Here is a 27,997-nt window from a genome sequence, read left to right as displayed (position 1 = left end):
CAGTACCTGAGGGAATTAGCCATGCAGGAGATGGGTTATTATGACCCGTACAATGCGCAGTTACCCACAGATCCTGATGAAATCCAATGCATGCAACCCATGTGGCGGAAGCTTGTGCGGAGTGCACCATCGTTGTATGCCAACTCACTGGCAGTAATGGACTGGGAAGGCGAAGAGGCAGCAATAGTGGATAAATTGGCTGGCCGACTCTGGCAATGTAAAGAAAGTCTCTCTTCCTCCCTTGTCTTGGCTGTGAAGAAACTGGTCCAGCAAGTCAAAGAGGATATGTCCTACTCCCCACCTGTACGGACCAGTATCTCAGCTGTTAGCAGTAAGTGTTCCTCTGTTCAGGAGAGAGGATATAGTGGGTACACACCATGGGGCACCCTGTGGTTTTACCTGTGTGACCATGGAGAGGACATGAAGAAGTGGGATGGAAAACCTACCTCGACCTTAGAGGCGGGACTGTGTAAGTTGCAAGGAAAACCAATCACAATAGAGGATTCTTCCAGGAAAAACGCAGCTCCAGTTTCCAGCAAGCAGTTCCCCAGACTGAGTGGAAGGCCTGATCGCACTTATGATCCTCTTGAAGGGACTTCTAAGTCACTTTTACAAGAAGTGAGTAACAAATATGATGAGCAGGATTAGAGGGGCCCTGCCTCCAGCCAGGTGGAGGAGAAGGACAAGTGGCTTTACTGGACTGTGTGGATCTGATGGCCTGGCATGTCAGATCCACAGAGTACAAGGCTCTAGTGGACACTGGTGCAGAGTGTACTCTAATGCCATCGAGCCATGAAGAGGCAGAACCCATCTGTACTTCTGGAGGGACAGGGGGTTCCCAACAGCTAACTGTACTGGCAGCCAAAGTGAGTCTAACTGGGAAGGACTGGGAAAAGCACCCCATTGTGACTGGCCCAGAAGCTCCATGCATCCTGGGCATAGACTACCTCAGGAGATGGTATTTCAAGGACCCAAAAGGGTACTGGTGCGCTTTTCGCACAGCTGCCTTGGAGATGGTGGACCTGGTGACCACATGGACTATCTGCTCAGCCTGGTGGCAGAATTACTTGAAGAAGTGGAGAGGTTAAGGAGCATCAGAGAGGCTGAGAGAGAGATAGACTGGTGGAGCCAAGCTCTGCTCTCCCTGAGACAGAAACAGGGACACCTAACAGACCAAAGCCAAAGTAAAGGGGACCCTGTATCCTCCCCTTGCCAGGCAGAAGGCAGCAGGCTCAAAGAGGGGAGTGAATGGAAACAAGTCCATGCTCAGCGTGGCAGGCAAACCTTCTCCTCCTCACCCACCTTGCCTTCCCATGTACCCCTGTGCAACAGGTACAAGGCTCTGGCTGTGGAAGGCCACTCGAGCGAGGATATGGATGACAGTCAAGCTACTCCAGAGGTAGCACCTAGGCCCAAAAGGCCCACACCTTGGGTCATGACCACCCCAACAAAGAAGAAAAGGAGAGTTATAGTCGTAGGGGACTCCCTTCTGAAGGGTATAGAGGGCCCGATATGCAGGGCAGACCCTCCTCTCAGAGAAGTCTGCTGCCTCCCCAGGGCCCGTGTCAAGGATATCGCTAGGAAACTCCCCAGCCTGGTACACACCTCTGACTACTACCCACTGCTGCTCCTCCATGTGTGTGGGGATGAAGCAGAGACACGTACCACGAAAGCGATCAAAAGGGACTTCAGGCTCTTAGGACAGTCACTGAAGGATTCGGGGGCGCAGGTAATATTCTCCTCCCTCCTTCCAGTTGAGGGCAGCAATGGTGGGTGGAACAGGTGGACACAGTCCATAAATGCATGGCTCCATGGCTGGTGTCAACGCCACAACTTTGGGTTCTTTGACAATGGGATGGCCTACATGGCACCAGGCCTGATGAACCCTGATGGGATTCATCTCTCTCAACGGGGGAAGAGGATCTTTGCCCAGGAACTAGCGGGGTTCATCTACAGAGCTTTAAACTAGGCTCGAAGGAGGAGGGGGATAACATCAGGCTTGCCAGCGACATGTTGTGGGATGATGTGCCCAGGTTGGAGGGATGGGGTGCTGGTGAGGGCCCTCGGCCTACTGCTCAGAGACGTGCTGCATGCACTACAGCACGCTCGAAGCCTAGAGGAGATGAGCCAGGGGCTCTGGATGCAACAGGAACCAACAGGGTAACACTGGGAAGATACATCAAAAGAATTCCAGCCACCGCAGCCAATAAGTCAGCCACATCGGGAGCACAACTGAAATGCCTCTACGCGAACACACGGAGCACGGAGAATAAACAAAAGGAGCTGGAGATGTGTGTGTGCCTGCAAGGCTATGACCTGATTGGCATTACAGAGACGTGGTGGGATAGCTCCTAATGACTGGAGTGTTGGGATGGTAGGGTACAGGCTCTTTGGGAAGGACAGGCAGGGCAGGCAAGGAGGGGGCATTGCCCTGTACATCAATGACCAGCTGGAGTGCATGGAGCTCCACCTGGGGATGGATGAGGAGCCAACTGAGAGCCTATGGGTCAGGATTAAAGGGAGGGCTGGAGCAGGGGACATCATAGCAGGGGTCTGCTACAGGCCACCTGACCAGGGAGACCGAGCAGATGAAGCCCTCTATAGGCAGATAGGAGCAGCCTCACGCTCACAAGCCCTGGTCCTCATGGGGGATTGGGACTTCAACCACCCCGACATCTGTCAGAGGGACAACGCAGCTGAGCGCAAGCAATCCAGGAAGTTCCTGGAATGTGTCCATGACAACTTTCTCCTCCAAGTGATAGAGGAGCCCACGAGGAGAGGTGCCATGCTGGACCTTATTCTCACCAACAAGGAGGGCCTGGTGGGGAATGTGAAGCTCAAGGGCAGCCTTGGCTGCAGTGACCACGAAATGGTGGAATTCAGGATCCTCAGGGCAGTGAGGAGGGTGCGCAGCAAGCTCACTACCCTGGACTTCAGGAGAGCACACTTTGGCCTCTTCAGGGATCTGCTTGGTAGAATACCATGGGACAAAGCCCTGGAAGGAAGAGGGGCCCAAGACAGCTGGCTAATATTCACCTCCTCCAAGCTCAGGAGCTATGCATCCCAACAAAGAGGAAGTCAAGCAAATCCACCAAGAGGCCCCCATGGATGAACAAGGAGCTCCTGGGCAAAGTCAAACAAAAAAAGGAAGCCTACAGAGGGTGGAAGCAAGGGCAGGTAGCCTGGGAGGAATACAGAGAAACTGTCTGAGCAGCCAGGGATTAGGTTAGGAAAGCCAAAGCCCTGAGAGCAATTAGTCTGGCCAGGGATGTCAAGGACAACAAGAAAAGCTTCTATAGGTATGTTAGTGATAAAAGGAGGATGAGAGAAAATGTGGGTCCCCTCCGGAATGAAATGGGTGACCTGGTTACCCAGGATATGGAGAAGGCTGAGGTACTCAACAACTTCTTTGCCTCAGTCTTCACTGGCAAATGCTTGAGCCACACTGCCCAGGTCACAGAAGGCAGGGACTGGGAGAATGCAGAACCGCCCACTGCAGGAGAAGATCAGGTTCAAGAATATCTGAGGAACCTGAAGGTGCAAAAGTCCATGGGACCTGATGAGATGCATCCGCGGGTCTTGAAGGAACTGGTGGATGAAGTGGCCAGGCCACTTGCCATCATATTTGAGAAGTCCTGGCAGTCTGGCGAAGTTCCCGCTGACTGGAAGAGAGGAAACATAATCCCCGTTTTTAAGAAGGGTAAAAAGGAAGACCCAGGGAACTACAGGCCGGTGAGTCTCACCTCTGTGCCTGGCAAGATTATGGAGCAGACCCTCCTGGAGACTATGCTCAGGCACATGGAAAATAAGGAGGTGATTGGTGACAGCCAACACGGCTTCACTAGGGGCAAATCGTGCCTGACAAACTTGGTGGCCTTCTATGATGGGGTTACAGTGTTGGTGGACAAGGGAAGGGCAACTGACATCATCTACCTGGACTTGTGCAAGGCATTTGACACTGTCCCGCATGACATCCTTTTATCTAATTTGGAGAGACATGGATTTGATGGATGGACCACTTGGTGGATAAGGAATTGGCTGGATGGTCGCAGTCAAAGAGTTGTGGTCAATGGCTCAATGTCCAAGTGGAGAACGGTGACGAGTGCTGTTCCTCAGGGGTCGGTACTGGGACCGGCGCTGTTCAACATCTTTGTTGGCGACACGGACAGTGGGATCGAGTGCACCCTCAGCAAGTTTGCCGACACCAAGCTGTGTGGTGTGGTCAACACGCTGGAGGGAAGGGATGCCATCCAGAGGGACCTTGACAGGCTGGAGAGGTGGGCCTGTGCAAACCACATGAAGTTCAAAAAGGCCAAGTGCAAGGTCCTGCACATGGGTAGATGCAATCCCAAGCACAACTATAGGCTGGGTGGAGAATGGATTGAGAGCAGTCCTGAGGAGAAGGACTTGGGGGTATTGATTGATAAGAAGCTCAACATGAGCCAGCAGTGTGCGCTTGCAGCCCAGAAAGCCAACCGTGTCCTGGGCTGCATCAAAAGAAGTGTGACCAGCAGGTCAAGGGAGGTGATTCTGCCCCTCTACTCAGCTCTCATGAGACCCCACCTGGAGTACTGCGTCCAGCTCTGGGGGCCCCAGCACAGGAGAGACATGGAGCTGTTGGAGCGAGTCCAGAGGAGGGCCACAAAGCTGATCGGAGGGCTGGAGCACCTCTCCTATGAGGACAGGCTGAGAGAGTTGGGGTTGTTCAGCCTGGAGAAGAGAAGGCTCCGGGGAGACCTTATAGCAGCCTTCCAGTACCCGAAGGGGCCTACAGGAAAGCTGGAGAGGGACTGTTGATCAGGGAGTGTAGTGACAGGACAAGGGGGAATGGGTTTAAGCTGAAGGAGGGTTGATTTAGATTAGATGTTAGAAAGAAATTCTTTACTGTGAGGGTGGTGAGGCACTGGAACAGGTTGCCCAGAGAAGCTGTGGATGTCCCCTCCCTGGAAGTGTTCAAGGCCAGGTTGGATGGGGCTTTGGGCAACGTGGTCTAGTGGAGGGTGTCCCTGCCCATGGCAGGGGGGTTGGAACTAGATGATCTTTTGAGGTCCCTTGCAACCCAAACCATTCTATGATATGATTCTGTGAAACAGCTGCCTACCGTGCCCAGTCTCTCGGAGGACCCTTCTGTTGTGGGGTTGCTCAGGGTCGAAGAACAGCAGGTGCCAATCGCTACCACAACTGTGCACTGGTGGCAATATCACTCCAGCCGAGACTCCCTGGTTCCCACCCATAAGCTGATTATCAACTGGAGAGTCAAGGAGTGATCAGCAGAACCTGCTCACCCTTTAACTGTCCCACATGGCCAGTGCGGAAGTCCAATGGAGAGTGGAGGTTGACGGTAGACTATTGTGGTCTGAATAAAGTCACGCGACTGCTGGACATGCTGGAACTTCAAGACGAACTGGAGTCAAAGGCAGCCAAGTGGTATGCCACAACTGATACTGCGAATGCATTTTTCTTGATCCCTTTGGCAGTGGAGTGCAGGCCACAGTTTGTTTTCACTTGAAGGGGTGTTGAGTACACCAGCAATAGACTGCCCCAGGAGTGGAAACACAGCCCCACCATTTGCCATGGGCTGATCCAGACTGCACTGGAACAGAGTGAAGCTCCAGAGCCAGTCACTGGTATATTGATGACATCATTGTGTGGGGCAACACAGCAGAAGAAGTTTCTGAGAAAGAGAAGAAAGTAGTTCAAATCCTCTTGAAAGACGGTTTTGCCATAAAACGAAGTAAGGTCAAGGGACCTGCACAGGAGATCCAGTTTTTAGGAATTAAATGGCAAGATGGGTGTTGTCAGATCCCAATGGATGTGATCAACAAAATGATAGCTATGTCTCGACCAACTAGCAAAAGGAAACACAGGCTTTCTTAGGTGTTGTGGTTTTCTGGAGAATGCATATTCCAAATTATAGTCTGATTGTAAGCCCTCTTTATCAAGTGACTCGGAAGAAGAACGATTTCAAATGAGGCCCAGAGCAACAACAAGCCTTTGAACAAATTAAACAAGAAATTGTCCATGCAGTAGCCTTTGGGCCAGTCCAGACAGGACCAGAAGTAAAAAATGTGCTCTACACCACAGACCATGAGCATGGACTGCGACAGAAACATCAGCTACGAGCTCTGGATGCAGCATATAACAATCCAACATCACACACCCTCTTCCCTGCCCTGAGAGGCTGTTATGACAGATGGAGCCTGAAGTGATAGACTAAAGGAACTCCAGGGACGTTTTGTGGACATCTATGAACATTTTACAGACATTTCACAGGGGTGGTCTATTGACTAAGGGAATGATGTCTGTGTGCATATATCAAAACCAGGAAAAGTGGTGCTGATTAATTGCAATGTATTGGAAAGTGTGGGACCTGGGCATGACATGGATGATATAGAATAAGGGGTGTATACTGTCCTTGTTTCAGCAGGGATAGAGTTCATTTTCTTCCTAGCAGCTGGTATAGCACTGTGTTTTGGATTTAGGATGAGAATAATGTTGATAACACACTGATGTTTTCAGTTGTTGCCAAGCAGCCAAGGGATTTTCAGCTTCTCATATTGCCCTGCCCACGAGAAGGTGGGGGACACCCAAGAAGCTGGGAGGGGACACAGCCAGGGCAGCTGACCCAAACTGGCCAAGGTGATATTTATAGAATCATAGAATCATAGAACCATAGAATGGTTTGGGTTGGAAGGGATCTTAAAGACCATCTAGTTCCAACCCCCCTGCCATGGGCAGGGACACCCTCCACTAGACCACGTTGCCCAAAGCCCCATCCAACCTGGCCTTGAACACTTCCAGGGAGGGGACATCCACAGCTTCTCTGGGCAACCTGTTCCAGTGCCTCACCACCCTCACAGTAAAGAATTTCTTCCTAATATCTAACCTAAATCGACCCTCCTTCAGCTTAAACCCATTCCCCCTTGTCCTGTCACTACACTCCCTGATAAACAGTCCCTCTCCAGCTTTCCTGTAGGCCCCTTCAGGTACTGGAAGGCTGCTATAAGGTCTCCCCGGAGCCTTCTCTTCTCCAGGCTGAACAACCCCAACTCTCTCAGCCTGTCCTCATATGGGAAGTGCTCCAACGCCCTGATCATCTTTGTGGCCCTCTCTGGACCATAGGATGTCATGCTTGGTATATAACTGGGGGATGGCCAAGAGGCAATGTGGCTCAGGAACTAGCTGAGCAGCAGCTTTGGGTGGTGAGAAATTGTGATATCACTTGTTTTGTATATTCTATTATTGTTGTTGTTGTTATTATTATGTTCCTTTTCTGCCCTATTGAACTGTCTTTGTCTCGACCCATGAGTTTTACTTTTTTTTTCCCCTTTTTGATTCTCTTCCCCATCCCACTGGGCAGAGGGAGAGAGCAAAGGGCTGTTTGGTTGTTTTAGCTGCTGGCCAGGTTAAACCACGACAATGAAATTTTGAAAACTACTTGGATTTTTTCTAGGTGTTGTGAGAAGAAAACGTAGTTATATTAGTTTTGTTTTCCTCATTCCCTTCACTAAGCCTTTCTTGAAAGTTTTGTGCTCAAAGTAATGTTGCTTATTGAATCACTTGTGAGACAATGTAAGCCCTCATAAAATCTGATGGAAATCTTACAGTACAGTAAGTCCTTATATAATCTGATGTGCAGTAATTGTTTGTCCTGAATGTAGATCTCATTCTTCTAGATTTGGAGTTACGTGACCGTGTCCAAAGACAGAATTTGTTTGCAAAAGTGATGTTCAAAGATACCCACTGGTTGCAGCACTCATGTCGGATTAATCTGTGAGAGAAACAATGCGTTAGGCTCAGATTTCCTCTCCACCCCAACTGTCTCTCTGAATGATTATAGAATTTATTTATAGCTCCAATGGATTAAAACAGAAAAGCACTGAATGCTGCCAGTTGTACTTACATGGGTTCTTACATTACATTTTAGTCCTCCTTGCTGCTTTTGTCTTCTCATTTAATATTTCTACTTCATTTCTCATTGTTTCATTGTTTGAAAGTCGAAGTCCATACAATTAAGTTTCGTATGAAGTGTTAGCCTCCTCTGGAAGGATGAAGGGCTGAGGTGAACTGGGTAGGATTTGGTCCTTACAGTTGCAGAGAGTCTCATACTTCATGTACAGTGTTTACTGGGCAAAACCCATACATTTTGATATTATTTTTGTGAAAGATTATCATAATTTAAGCAAATTCTCAGCCTGAACAGCCAGTTTACAGCAGTGTTTTGTAAATCACTCATTAGTATTACCGAATTTTGCTTTAAAAATATAGATCAGGTCTTGGTGATTTGTTTGATAGTTTCTAAATGTAGAAGAGCTCCTATTAATTTCTTCTACCAAGTATGGTAAAGTACAGAGACCTTCAGTTCTCTATAGGGCTTGTTTAGTATTCTTGTACAATAATTTGGTATGTTTCAATGGCGCCTAGAAACCCCAGTTGAGGTTGAAATCTAATTTTGCTAAAAACCAGGTAAAGGAAGAGACAGTTCCTGTCCTGAATTGATTACAGTCTAAGTAAGAGAATTCTTAAAGATACCCATATTTGTTCCCACGGCAGTAAGCGGTTGTGATATGTTGAGCCAATGTACATCTTGTACATACAAAAGAGGAGTGGTATGTGTATATTTATGCGTGTTGACAGCTGTCTCATGGGGTAAAGTGGGCCAGGATTTGGGGGTGTGTGCACCTTGTTACAGTTCCGCCTTCCAACGTGAGCACGCATTTATACACCCCTGCCCTTCAGTAAATTGCCCTCTGTAGCTGGAAGACCCCTTTGACTCTGAAGAATGACTTTTTTGCTCTTCGGTTACTTTTTAGTAACAGTGAATGATTACTAACACTTTGCCACTATCTTATTTTTGTAATAAGTACTCCAAAGTTGGTTAGTTTATTGGTTGGAGCTCCCTTGACGGGGTGCCTTGTGCTGTTACGAAATCTGCTCCCTTACGTAAGGGCCGCCGTGCGTGATGCCCACTTTGTGTTCATGCTGCAGCTGTCGGGATTTATTACTGCTTCTGGTGTGGGGATGTTGGCAACGCGTGACACACGCTTGAGAGCACACTCCTGCCTGGGACAGCCTGGCAGGGGAACGACCGGGCAGACAAGGACTGTTCTGTTTGAGCACCGTCTTTGGAAAGCTGCAAGAGATTCAGGTAACGTGGACTGAAACACGGCGGATGCCAGTGGTATTTCACTTCTCTGTGTCTTATGCTCTAAATTCTTCTGAATCATTTACTTTAAACAGTGTAACTCAGCAACTGAGCTGTTTTGCCCTGTTTAGTTGCTTGTGGTACTCCTGAATTTGTATGTTACAGTCAGAGAGGTTGTTGTGTAGTTCAGTGTACCTCAAAGGATATTTTTAGAAGGAAAAGAAAAAAAAAGTAGAGGACCACTAACTACAAAGGTTTTGCCTTTTAGGGTCATTTATAGTGCAACATTGCTTGTCCTTCAGAATGCAAAGGGACTGATTATTAACCTGTTATTTTTATCTTCTAATGGGAAGAAAATTTGTCTTTTTTTATACTTATGAAGTAGATGACAAGGTGATGGATGTGGATAACATTTACTTCTTAATGCTTAATGTCCCAGTAGTTTCTAATGCTACTTGTTATTCTGAAGATGCATACGAAGACTTTGAATCCCATAGAATCTCTTTTCTGTTCCCCGTGTAATGATGTTATTATTGCTAAGTTCACGGATAGACATAAATATAATAGCAATATTTTTGTTCTCTGTGTTATGGTAATGTGTCGAAGCCCCCTAAGTTATTTTTCACCTTCAAATAGGTTAATGGCTGCTGTCACTGTGGTAGTAAAGTTGAACGTTAAACCTATGTGTCTTGTAGGGTGAAGTCAAGAGAGTATGGTGCTTCCTCTCTAGCAAGACAGGGCTGTTCTATACTGTCCTCTTTCGTCTGAAGTTTTGGGCGGAAAACCTGCCTAAGGCTTTGCACTGTGAGGAAGTTTTCTCGATATTGAGCGTACGTTTGTATTTTGATTGCTTTTTTTTTTTTTTTACTAGATATAGTCCTTCACCCATTGCCTTATTTAATTGCATCCCTATTGTGTAGATATCTGTAGATTATTAACTGTGTGCTGCCCGTAACCATTCCTACAAAAATCAGTCAAATTTCCATATAACAGTCCAAAGGCTTTAAAAATTATCAGAGCACTGATTTATTTTTTCTTTTCTGTGAACTCAGTGTTTTTCTGAACGTAAAATATCAAGAATTGGAGACTATTGGTTGTCTGTCTGCTTTTCTGCAGACAGCTGAAAATTATATTGTCCTCTGCCACATTTTCCTATTACTTTTTTCTCCTGAGTCTGCATGTTCTGTATCTGATTATATAGGCACATACACATTCTGTTCTGCATGTTGTCTATAGAACCTGCTTTCTACTTATTCTCATGTGCAACTTGTACTAATAGGTTGTTTCCTTCCCTTCCAAGCCAATTAATTCAAACAAGATTAGATCCTTTCGGTGCAATTTTTCTTCACTTTCAGACATTTGCTGCTACTTTTCATTTCAGTTGTTTATAAGCCTACCAACCCTGATTTGAATTGATTCTAATTTTAAAATTTCATAAGATTGTTTTAAACCTTTACCAAAGCTTGCTTTTTTTTTTTTTTTTTTTTTTTTTAAATCTACTTGGTTTTTCCCCTCTTTGAGAGAACAGTTAAAGTAATTTTCTGCTTCTGGTTCTTTTATGCTTTGAATGTTGATATTTATGTGTCCACATGTCTTTATTATCAATAGAAGTAAATTATAGCATAATACATGTAAAATAATTTTAATTTTTTTGTGAAGTGTTATGTGGGGGAAAAGAAATAAAGCCATTTTATTCAGGCAGGCTTGTTTTTCTCTTTCCAGGTTTTGTGGCATAGTATGGATTTGACATCATCACAACGTAATCATCTACAAAATGAACTGATAAAAGAATTGGAAAGACAAGAAGGTAAAATGTTTCTTATTTCACTGTATTTTCTTGCTGCACTTAGGAATATTGTTACATATAAGGAACAAGGTGTCTTGCTGACAATGAGCTATCTTCTCATTCACATTTCTGAAGAATTGTGTTTATGGCACTTGTACAGAAAATACAACAGATAGCGCTGTTGTAGTATTCTAGCTATGCAGTATCTGCTATGCTGGCATACTCCGGCCTCAGCAGGTTCCTACCAGTGCCTGGCATCTCGCCTGCGGCTGGTTCCAGGGAATGAAGTCGTGACTACAATCTAGCTAATCAGGAGAGGTTTGTTTGCAGGGTGTCAATTAGGGAAAATTGGTTATTACAAGCTTGGTTTCTGTCTAGACAGCCTCAAATCTAATCTTCAAATACCTTCAGGGGCTGCTGGCAGCTTTTTCTCTTCAGCAAGCTCATGGCTGCACATCTTTCAAGATCGTAAAGCATCATGAGTAATCTCCCTTTTAGGGGTCATCAGGAGGATACATGGTTTTAGGGCAAATGCGTGTGTTGTTTTGGGATGGGGGTCTAGATATGTTCTACAGCTGAATGCAAAAGAAGGAGGTTTTTTTTAAATTATTTTATTTTTCATAATATCTTTGTTTAAAATCTCAGTTGAGTCTTGGTCTATGTAGAGCCAGGCTTTTGGGCTTGTGCTTTTTCGAGAGATCTCAGCGTCCAGGTTTGCTTTGCTGCCTGTTCAGCAAGGCAAGGTGGAGCTTTGGGCATGACTTCAATACTTAAAACTAATTATTTGCTTACTGAAACTAATATTTGTTATTTTGCTTTTGAATACTTCCTTTAAAGTACTCCAAATTGACAACCTTCTCTGGAAAGCTGTAATTGCACAAGAAGATGGCTTATAGGGATTGGTATAGATTGCTGTGGCACAAAGCATTGTTCAAGTGCCTTAATCTGGAGATTTTCTTTAATGCAATTTCTTTTGTAATTCTAACTTGAACAAAGAGCTCAAGTTGATCCTATGCAATGAAGTATGATTATTGAGGGAAAAAATATCTAGAAGTATAAATATTAAAGATAGAATTACCAGAGACTGAAATACTGATGACTGTCATTAGTGAGGGCTATAGGTAAAGTTGCACAGGCATTTCTATGCTTCTGCAAGCTTGGTGCTCTAATATGATACTCTCTTCATGCAAGATTAAGGGCAGGGAGGAGTGAGTCTGCATGTAACTTTTTTAGCTTTTGAATTATGAAAATAAATTGAGTTGTTGGGCATTAGGTCAATGTATGGAAAATTAGTCAGTAGGGAAGAATCTTTAGATCAAATGCAGAAATATATTCCACTTAGCTAAGAGAATAACTGTGTTGATAGCAATAGCAGGTGGTTCTCTATCATGTCTAGAAACACTAGTTTAAGAGGATGAGGAGAGATGAGTGGAAAATGGGATATCTTTACAGTCTCATCTGACACCAGGCTTTGGCATTTTAAATTCCATGCCAGGTTCTGGAGGTGAATGGTGCTGAACCTGCTGCACGGAGACTTACCTGCTTGGTCACCCTGTGCCTTCCTTGTTCTCATCCTTTTCCTCTATCACCTTTCCCATTCCCATTTCATTAACTTCACCTACCCAGTCTCAATCCCTGTTTCTCGGGGTTCTTATTCTAGTCCAGTTTCTCTGCAAGTTCCAGTCCGAGCTCTTTATATTTGGTGCCTTCCCCTTTCCTTTTTAATTGGCTTGGCACAAGTTCTCCAGGTTAAAACTCCTATTGTTCGTGATTCCCATTACTACTGGTCTCAGCTTACAGGTAGGTCTGCACCCAGTCTGATCTTTCCTCTTGTGTCTTTATCCAATCATTTCTCCATCACACTTGCATCATTAGATATCTCTTTTCCTTCTTGTCTGTGCTGGTTTTGGCTGGGATAGAGTTAATTTTCTTCATAGTAGCTAGTACGGGGCTATGTTTTGGATTTGTGCTGAAAACAGTGTTGATAACACAGGGATGTTTTCGTTACTGCTGAGCACTGCTTACACAGAGCCAAGGCCTTTTCTGCTCCTCACACCACCCCACCAGCGAGGAGGCTGGGGGTGCACAAAGAGTTGGGAGGGGACACAGCCGGGACAGCTGACCCCAACTGACCAAAGGGATATCCCATACCATATGATGTCATGCTCAGCATATAAAGCTGGGGAAAGAAGAAAGAAGAGGGGGATGTTCGGAGTGATGGCATTTGTCTTCCCAAGCAACAGTTGCACATGATGGATCCCTGCTTTCCTGGAGATGGCTGAACCCCTGCCTGCCCATGGGAAGTGGGGAATGAATTCCTTGTTTTGCTTTGCTTGTGCGTGTGGCTTTTGCTTTCCCTATTAAACTATCTTTGTCTCAACCCATGAGTTTTCTCACTTTTACCCTTCCAATTCTCTCCCCCATCCCACCGGAGAGAAGTGAGTGAGTGACTGGCTGTGTGGGGCTTAGTTCCTGGCTGGAATTAAATCTCAACATTTTCATGATTTCTCTTGATCCTTAGCTTTAACTCTCATTGGCTAAACTTTTCTGAGATTAGATTCTACCACTCCAATCTTCATTTCTTGGGATACTAAATTACTTTACTACAGTTGCATTGTTTAAATTCACTCCAGAATACTTTTATCTCTGAGACAAAAGGAGGAGAGCAAATTTGCAAGACCTACTTGTCCTTGATACTCCATCGTCTCACTTCACTTGGCCAGTGCTCAGTTTTTAATCCATAAATATCTGAGAAAATGCTGACCTGGTGACCTTCACATATCTCCCAGCATTTTAGAAGGGACACACTCCTTCTACTCACCCTGTTCAACAGATGTCCTAATTGATGGTGATTCCTGCCATCATTTCAAGTCTCTGAGTGGAGTCCAGAAAGGTGCCTTAAATGGGACATAGTTGGAATGGAGGCAAGTGAGAAGCAGCCTAACTCTGTAACTTAGAAGTTAAGATACTCAGCTGGGCAGAGGGAGTGACTTAGTGTCTCATTCCTATTTCCTGGGTAACTTCTAAAGACACCTCTTACCTTTCTCACTCCCTTCCCCACTGACACTCTTCCACTGACTTCAAAGATCTATAAAATGTGAAAAACATTCTGGGACCAGAGCACGGAGCCCAAGTCTGCCTCTTCGCAACTGAGGCCCAATTCCTAGCTGGGCTTTTCCTTGCTTGTTGTCCTTCTAATGTGATTCTTGCAATCCTGCTTTCCTGATGGTCCTGTCTGGTGGTGATGGAGGGGAGGGGAAGCACGTGGTTCTGTAGGGCAGCTGGAACACACCCCTCAGGTGAACAAGTTGTGAATTTGAATCCTTCTGAGGAGGATCCAGCACCCAGTTCCTCCATTTTCTGAGTGCTTAAATTGCTCAACCATTCTTTATATGCTGGATTTTGCAATTAACAGTGCTGGTTAAAGAATGAGCCTATTTATACTATATACAAATGACACTTTTGCTATATCTTCCCACCACCTGCCTCCCCTTCTTTCATCTTCCTCTTTTTTGTCTCTTAGCTTTGAATTATCCTTTTATCTTTAAAAAAACCCAACAAAACAACATCCTAACAACCTCTTCCATTACTGCTTATCTCAAAAGCATTAAAAAACCCTGCAAACTCATGGAAGTCACACCGTTACCTTTTTTTTTTCTTTCTGCACTGCAGGATTGACCTGAAATATCAGAACTCAGATTCTACTCCTCTTAGGCAACAAACTATCTCTAAACCAAACCAACCAACCAAAAAAAGAATTGAGTATTACCCAATTAAGGAGTGAGTAGAGCTAAACTGCACCTTCACAACAAATGAGAACAGTCTAAAAATACCTCTTCTCTGACTTTACCTCTTGGCTCTCATGAAGTAAGTTATCTATGAGCTCTTTTGTTTGAAAGTGACAGCATTCGAATACTATAATAAACATCAGATGTACTAATTTGAATTCACATTTCTCTGTTCCTTTTCTCTCCCTACAATAAGCAGACCTGTTTTTGCTGAAGACATTACTAAACTCAAATGAAAACTTCATGTGTGTGGATAGAACAGAAGTTGGAGGCAACACTCAAATAATCAAAGCTTGTGTTAGCTCTGTAGAGAAGTCCGTAACATATCTTTCCCTCTCAGCCATGTGCCTTTCCCTGTTTTCATATCTTTATCCTTTGCAGTAGCTGTATTTTAACAATAAAGTAGATATTTCTCAACTGCCACATGAGAAAGGTGGTGTGTTTGCATGGATTGGTGTTGTTAGATTACTTTCAGTCCTTTCCTCAAAGAAATATTTTAGAAGTCCAGGATTATTGGTAGAGGAAAATTGGCAGGCATTTTGTTGAGTCCCTTCTGTTCCGCTGGCTGTGGTACCTGGCATGTTGCTACAAGGCAGTAAGAGTTTTCAGTGGCACGAAGCCCTCTTGACCCGGGCAAGGTAAGAGATGTGAAAGGTTAGACTGACTAGACAATGGCTTACAGAGTCTAAATTACTCATCCAGAGTCTTCCTGTGCATCAGGAAATTGGCTGTCAGCCTTTTATAATGTACATTAGACCATCTAATTTAAGAACACAGTCTGCTTTTGTAGTCAAAGCGAAATAATTTAGTTATCTTTAGAGATTAAATAGCTGCTGAGCCTAGACCTGAAGATGTTTTCAATGACAGGCAAACATGATGAAGTAGAAGGGAAGTACTTGGCACATTTGAATTCATTATATGTTCATGACATTACCTGACTAGGTGCTTCTATTTTCAGCCTTCTAATGGTTTTGGATGACCCGTGACTTGAATAGGGCTGGGATATCAGTGGTGTGAATTGCAAATTGAAAATGTGCCTCTCAAGCCTGGGTAAATACACAGACTGGTTATTGTGAGCATACCCCTCTCCTGTTCTTGTCTCCTCGTGCTCTGAGCTAAGTGCATCTTGTCTCTTGGCTGAGAAGAGGCTGCTCGTGGGTGGCAGTTTTGTATTTCTGCATTTCAAAGTATAAAGTTTCAAGCATTATATTACTCTGACGTAGTATCTCAGATTAATCAATATAATATACCTTGTCATTGCCATCACTTCAGCGGGTTGAGCTTGTAATGAATGTACTGGAATGCCTACACTCAGTTACGTGATCATTTGTAGGTAGGAATGAAGTAAGGAAAAATTAACTGTGTGGTTTAGGTAAGTACTGGAGCAGTACTTTGCTTTATATTCTTAGAAAGGTGTAGGTTACATCTGACTTCTGGAAGGTCAAGGGCATGATCAGATTTCCCTCCTAACCCCTTCCTTTAAGGGCCCTTAGGCTGGAATGAAATGGAATGGAATGAAATAGGAATAAATGAAAATAAATAAACATACTCAAGTGATACCACCTGGAACTTGGGGTGATTCTGTGATTCAGGATTGTGTATGTTTCCATGGAGCCATCTGTAATGCTTGCAAGACCAGGGCTCTGATCTTGAGACGGCAGTATCTCAGTAAAAATTGTGAGACTCCAGAGTCCCTTAGAATTGGGACCTAATGTAGTTTTGGGGTAAAATACTTCTAAGCCATTGGAAATACCCAGATGGATTCACAGGGCTACCTTCTGATGATTCCTATTAGTGTAGTGATGTAACTCTTCTCCAATCACCTCTTACAGTCACAGAACTGGTTGCAGATCTGTTCCCTTACTGACCTTTCTGCAGGTATCTTCTTGACGTTGAGATATATAGATAGATATTTTTATGTATATTAAAAATATAAAGTATATTATATATATAATGTGTATATTATATATGTAACGTTCATCTTGAATCTTTACTTTGGATGACTCCAGTTCCATGTGTTCAGAGTGGGAGATCTGAAGAGGCTTGTCTATTGTGAATTCTTGGATGGAATTTCTCTCATGCATTACTCAATCAGTAATGTCAGCACAGGTAGTCCTCCTGTGTTCATCAAACTCAGAGGTAATTGGTGAGAAGTCTTAGATGAACCATGTATGTCCTCACAGATGTTAATACATGGTTCTTAAAATATTTGTAAGTACAAGTCTAAATGGTAAATTTTAAATCTAAGCTCTACAGGTGAGAGTATACTGCTTCTGAAGAAGGGAGAATAAGTTGCAGTGGGGCTGAACTTTGTCAGGTCAAGTTCATGCTGAAGGCTTGGATTTCATTCCTTTTGCCAGTTGGAGAAGATCCATCAAAGCAGGAGAGAAGCAGAAGGCGGCTGGGTCTTATTTCCTTATCACCTTGGGCTGTGACACCATTTGACCTCAAGAGATTAAGTAGGGTCAAGCCAGCACTTGAAAGAGACTAATCTGTTATTTTTTTCCCCTGTAGGTTGTTTTGATGAATCATTGGGTGAAACTGTTTTTTCTGAATTAATACTGTCCTAATCCATTAGCAAAGTACTTGGAGGATGTTTGCTTACTCTGTGTGCTATTTGTGAATGAGTCTGAAAATAGAGATATTGACTGCTAGTATATTCTTCACAGCTTCTGTGTGGAAGGGTTATTTTACATCCCTTTTTAGCCACATTTTAATTCACGTATCTAGACAGTGGTATCAATATTTTTTAAATAATTTTAATTCAGCCCCCTTGTCTTTGCTGCTTTTCCTGCATTGTAAGTGCTGTTTAACAGTGCCTGCCTCTGTTCCCTTTTTATTCAGTGGAGAATGCATTAATGTAGGAAGTGTCATTAGTTATGCAGTGAGAGATTTAACATATACTATTAATTGATGGAAGATACCCAACTGAATTTTAAGGTTATCATTTCCTGATGGAGCTGTATACTCCCAAGCATGATTTTATGTGACAATTGGTGTAAATGCAATAGCTGATCATGCAGCATTTTTCTAAACAGGTACTATTTCTACTCATTCCAAGGAAAAAGTGTGCAGGTAAAGACAGCCTAAAGCCCAGTTGTGCAATTTGCTTCATTGTTAAAGAAAAAGATGCTGCAGTTTGCAGTTTGTTTCATTCTGACCTGGTCTATCTCCTGTTATTTTCCTTCTGCCTTCCCTTCCCCACTTGAAGGACTTATCCAACTCTGTTTCAGCAGAATTCACGTCATCTTCTTTCTTTAGATTTTTGTTCTACTATAAAAAATTTCATTTGACATTTGAATGTGTCAGCAAAATCCTCTGGTTCCCTACACAAGATTTTCCAGCTTCATGCACGTTTCTTTAACTAACCTGTCACTAACTTCACAATTCCAGTCTTCCACATGATTTAGTATGTCTCTTTGGAAACCTGTGTTTGCATTTTGTAATAATGATGATTGCTTTGCCTTTGAGAATCGTGTTTATGCTGTTTTCTTAATGATATGGTTGATATAGTGCAAGATGTGTCATCAGTATATGACTTTCTCCCTCAGTCTTGATATTAACTTAGAATCAAGGGAGTTCATAGAACATGCTCCAAAGACATTAGACTTTTATCATAAACAATACTTTACCTGAAATATTTCAAAGAATGCTATAAGAAATTATCCTATTAGGCAGAAAGTCTTAAGAAACTTAAAGACATTCAAATTCTATTTCAAGAAGAATTTGGGACATCTATTGATAGGAACTTCTTTGTGAACACAAGTTAAAGATGAAAGGAGTGCTATCTGTCTCACTAACAAAAATTATCTTAATTTCTATATGTTACCTGAACAGGATCAGACTGTCTCATCTTGATGTAAATAAGGTTCCAGCACCTGAAACTCCAGTGGTTTCTCTGTATACATGCTTATGCAAAGGGATGAATAGGCTGAAGAAAGTCATTCTATGGTTATACCACTTCCATGCCTTTCCAAATCACAGAAGAGGAGTGAGGGCAAATCTACCTGATCAAACCCAGGCAAATTAAGAAGGGAGGAACCAGTTCTAGCAGACCTTTGAGTTCTAACAGTTTGGTATGGGTGCTTGGTATTGCTATACTATTGCTGGAAATGCCCATTATGCACCTCCATTCTCACAAGAATCGGTAGCCAGGTCAGTCAAGCCTCCTCTTCCCTTGTCTGACCCTATTCTACTGATGAGGCAGCTCTCGTTATCTTGAAATGTCATTAAAATAATTAAAATCCATTCACTGAGTCATAATTCCAAGAAGTTACGTTCCTGAACAAGAGAATGAAGACTAACACAGAGATAAACACTTCCAGCAGAATAACTCCCTATCAGCTTTTTACATCTGTTATCAAGAGACTAGTGTTTGGTCAAAGTAGCAGCAGAACTTTCTCAATGTTTGCAGGTATTGAAAGACTTAATCTCACTTGGATTTTGCTTACTCTGATAACAGTTTTCTTGTTGCTTAAAAGATTGCCTGCTAGTTTATTATTTTTCTGACTGCTCTGAAGGCAGTTACAGAAAAATTAACTTCTTTTTGTGCAGTTCCACAAGAAGTTTAGTTATTCTGAAAGCTATAAAGCAAAAAATAGAAGAGTGCCTTTTGCAATATGAAGGGAGATTTGTATGTAAGTAAGCAAATCTGACTAAAAGTCTACACTCCTTATTTTGTCAGCATTCTTTGTCAGAATCATTAGCTTACTGGTCCTATAAAATTTCTCATTAGAGTTTTGAAGCCTGTCTACCATATGTCTGTGATGAAACAAATACTCTTCTTGATTCGCCACAATAGTAAGATATTCTAAGGGGAAGGCAAAAATATAAAAAAAAAAGTAAACTTCTCTGGATAACCTATCTGTGGGATTATCAGAGGCATAAGATGGCTAAAGATTTAAGTGGTGTTATTAATCAGCAGATTTGGGATGCTTTTTTCAGGGTAGTGACAATTTTAGGTAGAGAGCAGTGGTCTACAAACTCTATTAATGTAGGTGCTATGCAAGTCTTGTGTAGAAAGATTGCTGGTCATGTAAGAAATACGTGGGAAATATTTATTGAGCAGAAGAGGGGTAAGCTGTAATGCTGCTAAATTTTTATAGATCTTTTGGCAGAAGCTTTAGAAGTTAAGACTTAATAAGTTAAGGCTTCTCAACAAAACTGGACCAAAAATAGATGTCAAGGCAGGAAGAATCAAGAAAAATGGTTGTAACTGGGAGGTAATGGAGGGAATAGCTTTTTACTTCCACAGCTAGTACTGATTGCAGAACAAGATCAGACTGCTATAAGCAATCAGAAGATTAAGAGCAGGCTATAGCTGGTATGCCTGGAAATGGGATGATATATTAAATATACTTACGATATTTATAATAAGACAGCTTCATATTAATTCTTTCATAAGAAAAGATTAATTTTGCCCTGGAACAGCATTTCTCTGGCACTTGACTCATGTTTGTGCGGAGTTCCCCGCTTGCAGGCACAATGACGCATGTGTTTTCTCTCAACTTAACATTAGAGGCTTGCAGAAGAGGTAATGGGCTGCCACATACTACTTATTTCCTAACATCTTAAAATACCATGGTTTCAATGTTAAGGTTATTTTATTTGTTATCTTTATAAAATTATACTGCTTACATTTCTTTCCAGTTGTACACGCATTACGTTATTTTTAATTCTGCTGTGTCCCATGATTAGTATTTTTCCCCCCAATCAGTTCTTGGAGTACCATGGGTTGGTTGTTTTTTTTTTGTTGTTGGGGTAGGTTTGTGGGTTTTTTTAACTTCCGGATTATGTCTTAGTATCAACATACTAAGATTGAACATGAACATTTTTGCTTTTTCTTCCTTGTGCTTGTTGCTATTTTCTAGTTTCATCTGATGCTTAAAGTAAGTTGAGTTACAAGCTTAAAGCACTGGCTAATCAACCTGAGCATCCTCCTGATGTGTTTTTGTTTGGTATCATCTCCTTCTTTGTTCACACCTGCTTTTGTTCCTTGGTAATTCTATCACAAGAAAAGGAGAGACTTTGTCAATAGATTATGGCAATAAAATTACTAAAGCATATGGCAGAGCAAATGACAACACTTGAGACCATCATGTCTTGTGACTGCAGTGATTTGAGGGGGAAGAAAACATGAAGAATCTTCGGCAGACCACTGTGTTCTATGCTGATGAGAAAGCAAGTGTTTTAATTTTCAATAGTCATTGAGGCTGCACTTTCTATGCTATGTAATCCTGATCTTGATATCTGTGATTTTGATGGTAATTGCAGGCTTGATACAGAAACTCTGCTTTGGACAGGATGGTAACCCAGATATCTAAATCTCTGGTGTGCTTTCTAGGAGGTGTCACTTGTAAACATGTTTTGCTTTAGCTAGTTTGCCAAGAGATCATAGTTGGCTGTGAAAGCAAATTTTCTGTGAAAACTTGGAATGATTCTAGACTTTGCTAAGAATATGCTCTGGACAGCTTCACTTAAATGTTTTTTTTGTAACATTGTGGTGCAGCTTTATGTGATGAAGGCAAAACTGAAACTGGCTGGGTATTCAGCTAAAAAAGAATGAATCCTCTCCTGTTAGAAGAGTTATCCGGGATTATGTTAGCTATCATAAATATCCTTTGCTTAGCAACAGGGATGGCATTCAGGATATCAAGCCAACTGGAAAGAATCCCTCTGACAGGGCTCTGTTGGGGCGGGTGGATAAGCTTTCCTCACAACACTAGTGCTTTCGCTCCTGTCTGTCGTAATTTGTGTTGCTAGGATCTGTTTCACAAGTTTTGTGACAGACTTATAAATGATACTGTGGCTCCTTTTGTTTACTGTCAAAAAGAAACATAATGTGGGGAAAGTGAACAGTAAAAGGATATGGAAAATAATAAAAAATCCGGGCACATAAGACCGTGACTGTCTATACTAGGGCAATTGTTCTTGAAGTGAAAAAGAAGTTAAAAAATTTCCTTTGGATTGCTGAAATGGAAAGCAATATATGGTAACATTCCACTTCTTTACTTTTTATGAACTTGGCTTCTTCAGCAAAACAGGAAAGAAATTATTTAGTCATAAACTGAAAACTTCAATTAGAATTCAGGAGACTTCCCATGTATCGTGCTAACCATTAATGGTGAAATGTATTTTTATTCACAGATGCAGTTCACATTCTTGCCTCTAAATCAGATTTTCAATATAAATTGGTAGTTGCATTATCAGTCCACTCAGCTTGTTTGACCTTTTGTACTTTTGCTTCCAGGGGAAAAAGAAGATGAACGGATAGTTGCAGAAATCATGAGAAGGCGGTTTTTTCCTGCTCTTATAACTCATAAGGCCTGGGAAGGCTTTCACTTTGCTGGCCATGAGATAAGAATAACAGAAGCCACTGACTGTTACGGGGCGGTCGTCTGGCCATCGGTACAATATTTATGCAGCTTTTTTTTTTTTTTTTTTTAGTTTTGGAATCTCCTAACACTTTTAATTTGTTTTGCATGTTTTGCATTTGTTTTGTTGTATGTTGTAAACCCAAGGAAAACATTCTGTGCTTCTCTGTCTCCATTCTGCAAATCCCCAACTTGAATTCAGCCTGGTTTCATATGAATTCCTGGTTCTCAAAGCTTAAATGGTATCTCGTTTATGCCCCTATCACACAAGATCTCGTGTCCTCTCCTCACCTACCAGTAACTTTTGATCCTATTGGCCAATTACAAGTATATTTTGGAGGAATTATGTCAGTCTTATGATGATTACACTTCTGTACATTTTATAAATACGGATGGCTACGTAGTAGGCAGATCCAGGTTGCAGAAACAGCTGTGATACAAGCTCACAAGGTAGTAGCACTCATAGAAGGTACTCAAACTACTCACGTGAGAAACAAATTTACCTTGTAAATATGAAGATGTGGGAAAAGGTTCAGCTGGAGCTTTGAGTTTCTTAAACAGCCAGAAATCTAGTGGGAGAGAACTCTTGTCCTTGGCTCTTGATATAAGAACCATCCACATGCCCACCATACAAAGAACCTTCTTCAAGGTTTTGAATCTGTGCAATGCAGCTAACTGACTGTTTTGCAATAATTAAGATTGAAAGAAACCACTGCGGTCAGGGAGGTGCCACGATGCACCATTGACACTCGCGGCATTCAGAGAACGTCTCTGAAAGAACCATCTCCAGGAGCCCCTATAGGAGGGAGAGGACTAAAACCCAAGAGGCTCCATTTCTGTCCCAACAGTATCATCCTCCTAGGATTGTACTGTTTTAAAGACATACGGCCATAGTTAGGCTGAGGATAGTTAGCGTACTCTGCTGTTTTGAACTCCAAACAATTTTCCTTGTCTTAGCAGACCTGGACAAGTCATTTACATGATATCTCTTGGTGACCTCAGTGCATGTCTTCGAGGAAAGGTTGGCTGACTGCCAATTATTCTCACGAAATCATGGGCTATACTGAAAAGCATATTTTTTTCTGGAAGGGTTTGGCCAGTTTTGCTGTGGAACGCAGGCAACCCTTCTGTCTGTGTGTCTTCATGTTCTCCCTTCCTGTTTCATCCAGCAGTATTTGTATGCTTCTGAAAAACATCAGTCAAATTTGTCAAGAGGGCAGAAACTTTAAGGAAAATAAAGTTCCTGCATGTTTCATGGAAAGGAAGCCAGATTTCAAAGCTTCCCTAATTTAACCCACAGAAATTTTGATCCTGGCAGCCAGTTTCTACAACAGAATATGGCAAAACTCTGACAGAAGAAATTATAGGAATATATAGAACTAACAGGAAATCTTAATATTATGTGTTTTTAAATGTCAGTCAAACATCAGACACAATCTTTAGGAACCTGGCTTTAATTAGTCCTGGTGCTCACAGACCTATTTCTGTTTGATTATGAGATATATTAAGTTCGCATAAAAGACCCTACTCTTTTTGCTCTGAATTAAGAGGTAGAGAACAAAAACTTTGTTTGAATTTCTAGCATGTCAACATTAGGTCAATGGTCCTCCTGTTCCTTTCCTTCTACTTCTTAATTGCTTAAAAGCTAAACTAAGTGTAATTTTGCTGTGCCAGACTAAGCCACTAATAATTGCTTTTCCAAATGGTCATCTATATTTCAAGAAGAATTGACAACCATTGTACGTATTTGTCAATGGAGACTATATAATTATCAAAGTCTGGGAAAAAATGTGGGAGACAAGCTGGGAATTGTCTTTTCCAGAGAAATAAAATTAGCAATTTCTATTTCAACAGTGAATTAAAACTCACTGGTCAGTATGACATGGGACAGAAAAGCTGAAGAAACTTCTTAATCACAATTTATAAATGCAGATACAAGGAATCTGTTGTAGAGGGTTCTTTTTGGCTTTGTTTGCTATAAAAGTTTGCTAAGCTTAACAAGGTAAGCACGTAGAAACTGAAAACGAACTGGAAGAAAAGGGGAAAATCTATTGTTCCCTTTTGAATCATTACGGTAATTAATTATTGTTAGAAATAATTAACTATTGGAAGAGCTTAACAAGGGTTGTTGTGGATTTTCTCTCACAAGCAGTCCTTATATCAAGATGTCTTTGTGAAGGACACTTTTTAACTCAACCAGAAGTAAGTGCAGTTATAAGCAGGACTTGCTGACTGGAATTTTATAGCTCATGTTATGCAGCGTGACAGATTAGATAATTGCAGTTGTTCCTTCTGGCTGTAATGCTTTGCAAGCCTATATTGAGGCATGTCGTGGCATTTATTTTGTCAGCCTATAGAGCTCAAAGATCATAGTGAGCTGTGATACTTTAGGGACAGCGCTTGAATGAATATTGCTTATTTGAACAGACATGAATTTTTGAACAGACAATAATTTTTTGCATGCTTTTAAATGACAATGCATATTTAGCGAAGGGATTAATTTCATTTATTCAGTATATTCGTGGATTCCCTCCCTTACAGGCCCTTGTTCTGTGTTATTTTTTGGAAACTAATTCTAAACAATACAATTTGGTTGACAAAAATGTGATTGAAATTGGAGCTGGAACTGGGTTGGTCTCCATAGTAGCCAGTTTGCTGGGTGAGTACGTGCCATTGCTCTTATGCTCTTGGAAACATCTCTCAGATGAATACTGGAGGACAAAGGAAGTTGCTCAGTTCTTCTAAAAGACTGTTGTTCGAAAGCTTCCAAGAGCAAGAAAAAGTGAATTCCAAAAAGCTTGTTTGGAAACCTGCTCTATTATTTTTTTCTGTAAAGCTGTGAGTGTATTGATGCAATAAAGGAGGTCCCAGTAGATGGTGTTGTCATTAACAGTGTTAAACAGGGGACCGGAATAAGAAACTAGTGGCCTCACAGGATGTCAGTGGCAACCAGATGAAGCGAGATGTAGGTATGACCAATGCATCACTGTCCATTGAACAAATAGCTCTTGGATGCCAGGTCATTTTCTTTCCATTGATGTTCAGCTTTTTCTTTCAGCAACTGATCAGCAACTTGATTTTTGTGCTAGAGACACTGTTGTGTTTTTTCTCATGGTAGCCTATTCTTCCTCAAGAGTAATCCAGATCAATGACTTCTGCATTTTAACAGAATTTTAGCTTTCTGCAGTCTGAGAAAGCTTCTTCCTATGTGAAAAGGAAAGAACCTTTAGGCAATGCCTAAATCTCATGCTGACTTCTTGGAGTCAGTAACTGGTATTCTTCAATCCGCAGTCACTCACTGCACTTTTAACCAATATGATATCAAGATGCAGTAAGTATCTGATTTCTCCCCACCCATCCCCAGCTGCACTGAGATGGCAATCTACAGAGTAGAACTACTGGGAACCAAATATTTATTTTAAACACAACGGCTAAGAGCTATTGGTAGTATTTACATTGTTCTGCTCCCCTCAGTGAGAGCTATCTGGTAAAATCAGTTCCTTGTGCAGTCGACTTTGTGAATGGGCTTTTACTGAAGTCTTGAGGTATATTCAAAACTTAGGTTTGTTTTCTCCCTGTCACAGGTGCACTTGTCACTGCCACTGATTTGCCAGAACTGCTGGGAAACCTTCAGCACAACGTTCTCCAAAATACAAAGCTGAAATGCAAGCACCAGCCTTGTGTTAAGGAATTGTCTTGGGGAATTGATCTGGAAAAGAACTTTCCTAGGTCTTCCTGCCACTTCGACTACATTATGGCTGCTGATGTAGTTTATCACCATCCCTTCCTGGATGAACTCCTCCTAACTTTTGATCACTTATGCAAGAATGACACTGTTATTCTGTGGGCTATGAAATTTACGTTGGACAAAGAGAACCAATTTGTGGGCAAATTTCAGACACTGTTTGACTTAGACGTGATTTCTAATTTCCCCAGTTTGAACATAACCTTGTATAAGGCAATGAGGAAAGGCAGGATGAAAGCCAGACCTTCCAAACTGACAGTCTGAAAGAGAGATACATGGAGGTGACACTTTCAGCTGTTCTGCAGCTCATTCTTTTTTTGACAACTTCCATGTTAGTAGTGGCTAACACCTGCATGGATGACATTTTTAGAGATAGCTAAAACACAACATCACATTCCTGGTGCATCCCTAACAAATTCCTAAACTCAATTTGCCGATGGTTTTATACACAGAAGAAATTGACTTTTATGTGGTAAGATGACAATAACTTTCATAAGTCTTACCATTATTGTTATGGGACATGTAATGAATATGTCCAATAGCTTTCAATTGCAGCTTTGAACGGTGTCTTAGAAGATCAACCAATCATTTAAAACTTAAGACTATGATAAATCTTTGTATTTAAAAGTTATAGCGTTAAATCTGATCTTTCCCCATTCTCACTATTGTGTGAATCCTTCCTTTGAATAGACTTCATAGGACATTAAATTAGCTGAAGAAAAATCCTCACCATGGAAATATACTGTCATAGTAAAGGGACAGAATATATTCATTACTCTTTGATTTAACGATTATACTTTCTTCCTCTTCCATTGTTTTTATTTAGATTCAGGGATTCTTCAACAGACAGCCGCACACATGAGGCAAGAGGGAGTTAAATGTTTTGTTGCTTGAGCAAAGGTCTTGAATAAGAAGAGTACAGCTTATCACCAACTGCCCTTTGCAAAGACCTTAAATTCTTGGAGATCTGCCCCTCCAAAAATAGAAGGTTATCTGGACCTCAGGGAACAACAATGGAAAAACCATGGTAGCCATCAAGAGAGGAGTTTTGCCCTGCTGGCTGGTGGTGACTGGAGGTAGAAAAGTAAAGCAGCCTGACATGGTGTGGCTGAGGCATGGGCAGGCTTAGATTTTTTTTTTTTATATGGGCGAACAAAATACTTTTCTCCTACCCACTCAGTACTGCGTGTTCCTGTTTTCAGTGGTCAGATTAATGTGCCTGAAAGCCCATCAGAGAACTGTCTTTTGGGAACAGTAATAAAATGATTCTTTGGACACCCCAAATTTTCTGATTTTGTTTACAATTGAGTATGAGAGACCTTCAAGTCCCTTGTGAGCTAGAAGAGAAGCAAACTCAGCTCATGTGCTAATGACCACGCAGAGCAGGCAATTGCTCTAGTAAAATTGAGGGCTCAGGGGGCTGTCGGTCTTTATCTTTTTAGCACCTCTTTGTACTCCCTCCAGGAATTTTTTATGTGTTGTCAAATTTGAGCATTTTTTTTTATGTTGACTTCCAGAACATACTAGTGTTGGTATCTTTTTTTTTTTTTTTTTTGACAGATGCTTGTTACTGATTTACTTTGCTGCCTGGCACAAGTGTGGGGCAGAACTATGATAAATGACTGGTGTAACTGGAATGTACTTTTACTCCCAGCCAAACATCTGGTTTTCTGGGACAAAGGTTCCCAGCGTTAGAGATGAAGTGGTGCAGAGAGCAGAGTGTGAGCTGCCAAGCTTTTCCAGTGATCCCATGTGTGAAAGGAGGTAGTGAAGAGAATACTGGGGGAGGATAGATAAGGATGTGGCAGGGGGGATCTGGAGGTGGAGGGAGGACTACAGAGAAAAGGTAGCTGTAGGGAGAAAGTGAGATGGAGAAAGAGAACATGTGGCAACAGTGAGACTGACTTCAAAAAGGTTTAGGAACCACAGTACAAGGGTAGACCATCTTTCTTGCTACTGACTGTAAGGGGGGGGCATCCTTGATGAGCCATGGAGGATGACTCTGCGGTAATACTAGAGCAATCAGTATGTCTCAGGCCAGGGCAGCAAAATGAGACAGAAGGAAGCCAAGTACATTGACGGTACTTGCTGGCTGTCCTGCTGGGACGTCATGTGTGAGATTTTGCCTTGGAGGTTATTAATGGAAATCTTCCAATCCTC

The 27,997-nt window shown here is 42.2% G+C and overlaps 1 protein-coding gene across 1 annotated transcript; it reads left to right on the top strand.

Annotated features, from left to right (window-relative positions):
* The first annotated feature begins 21 nt into the window (after nt 1-21).
* LOC129204750 (protein-lysine methyltransferase METTL21E-like) lies at nt 22-27,121 on the top strand. The gene is given in 7 exon segments (XM_054821318.1): nt 22-331; nt 7,662-7,773; nt 9,841-9,949; nt 10,868-10,952; nt 21,969-22,126; nt 24,634-24,751; nt 25,677-27,121. Coding segments are annotated over 7 exon segments (1,317 nt in total). The 3' UTR covers nt 26,102-27,121.
* The last annotated feature ends 876 nt before the right edge of the window (nt 27,122-27,997 follow it).

The sequence above is a fragment of the Grus americana genome, chromosome 1 (assembly GCF_028858705.1).
Source record: "Grus americana isolate bGruAme1 chromosome 1, bGruAme1.mat, whole genome shotgun sequence".
In the NCBI taxonomy this organism is placed as follows: domain Eukaryota; kingdom Metazoa; phylum Chordata; class Aves; order Gruiformes; family Gruidae; genus Grus; species Grus americana.
The sequence above is the reverse complement of the archived record's forward strand: the minus strand, read 5'-3'. Positions and strand labels throughout refer to the sequence as shown.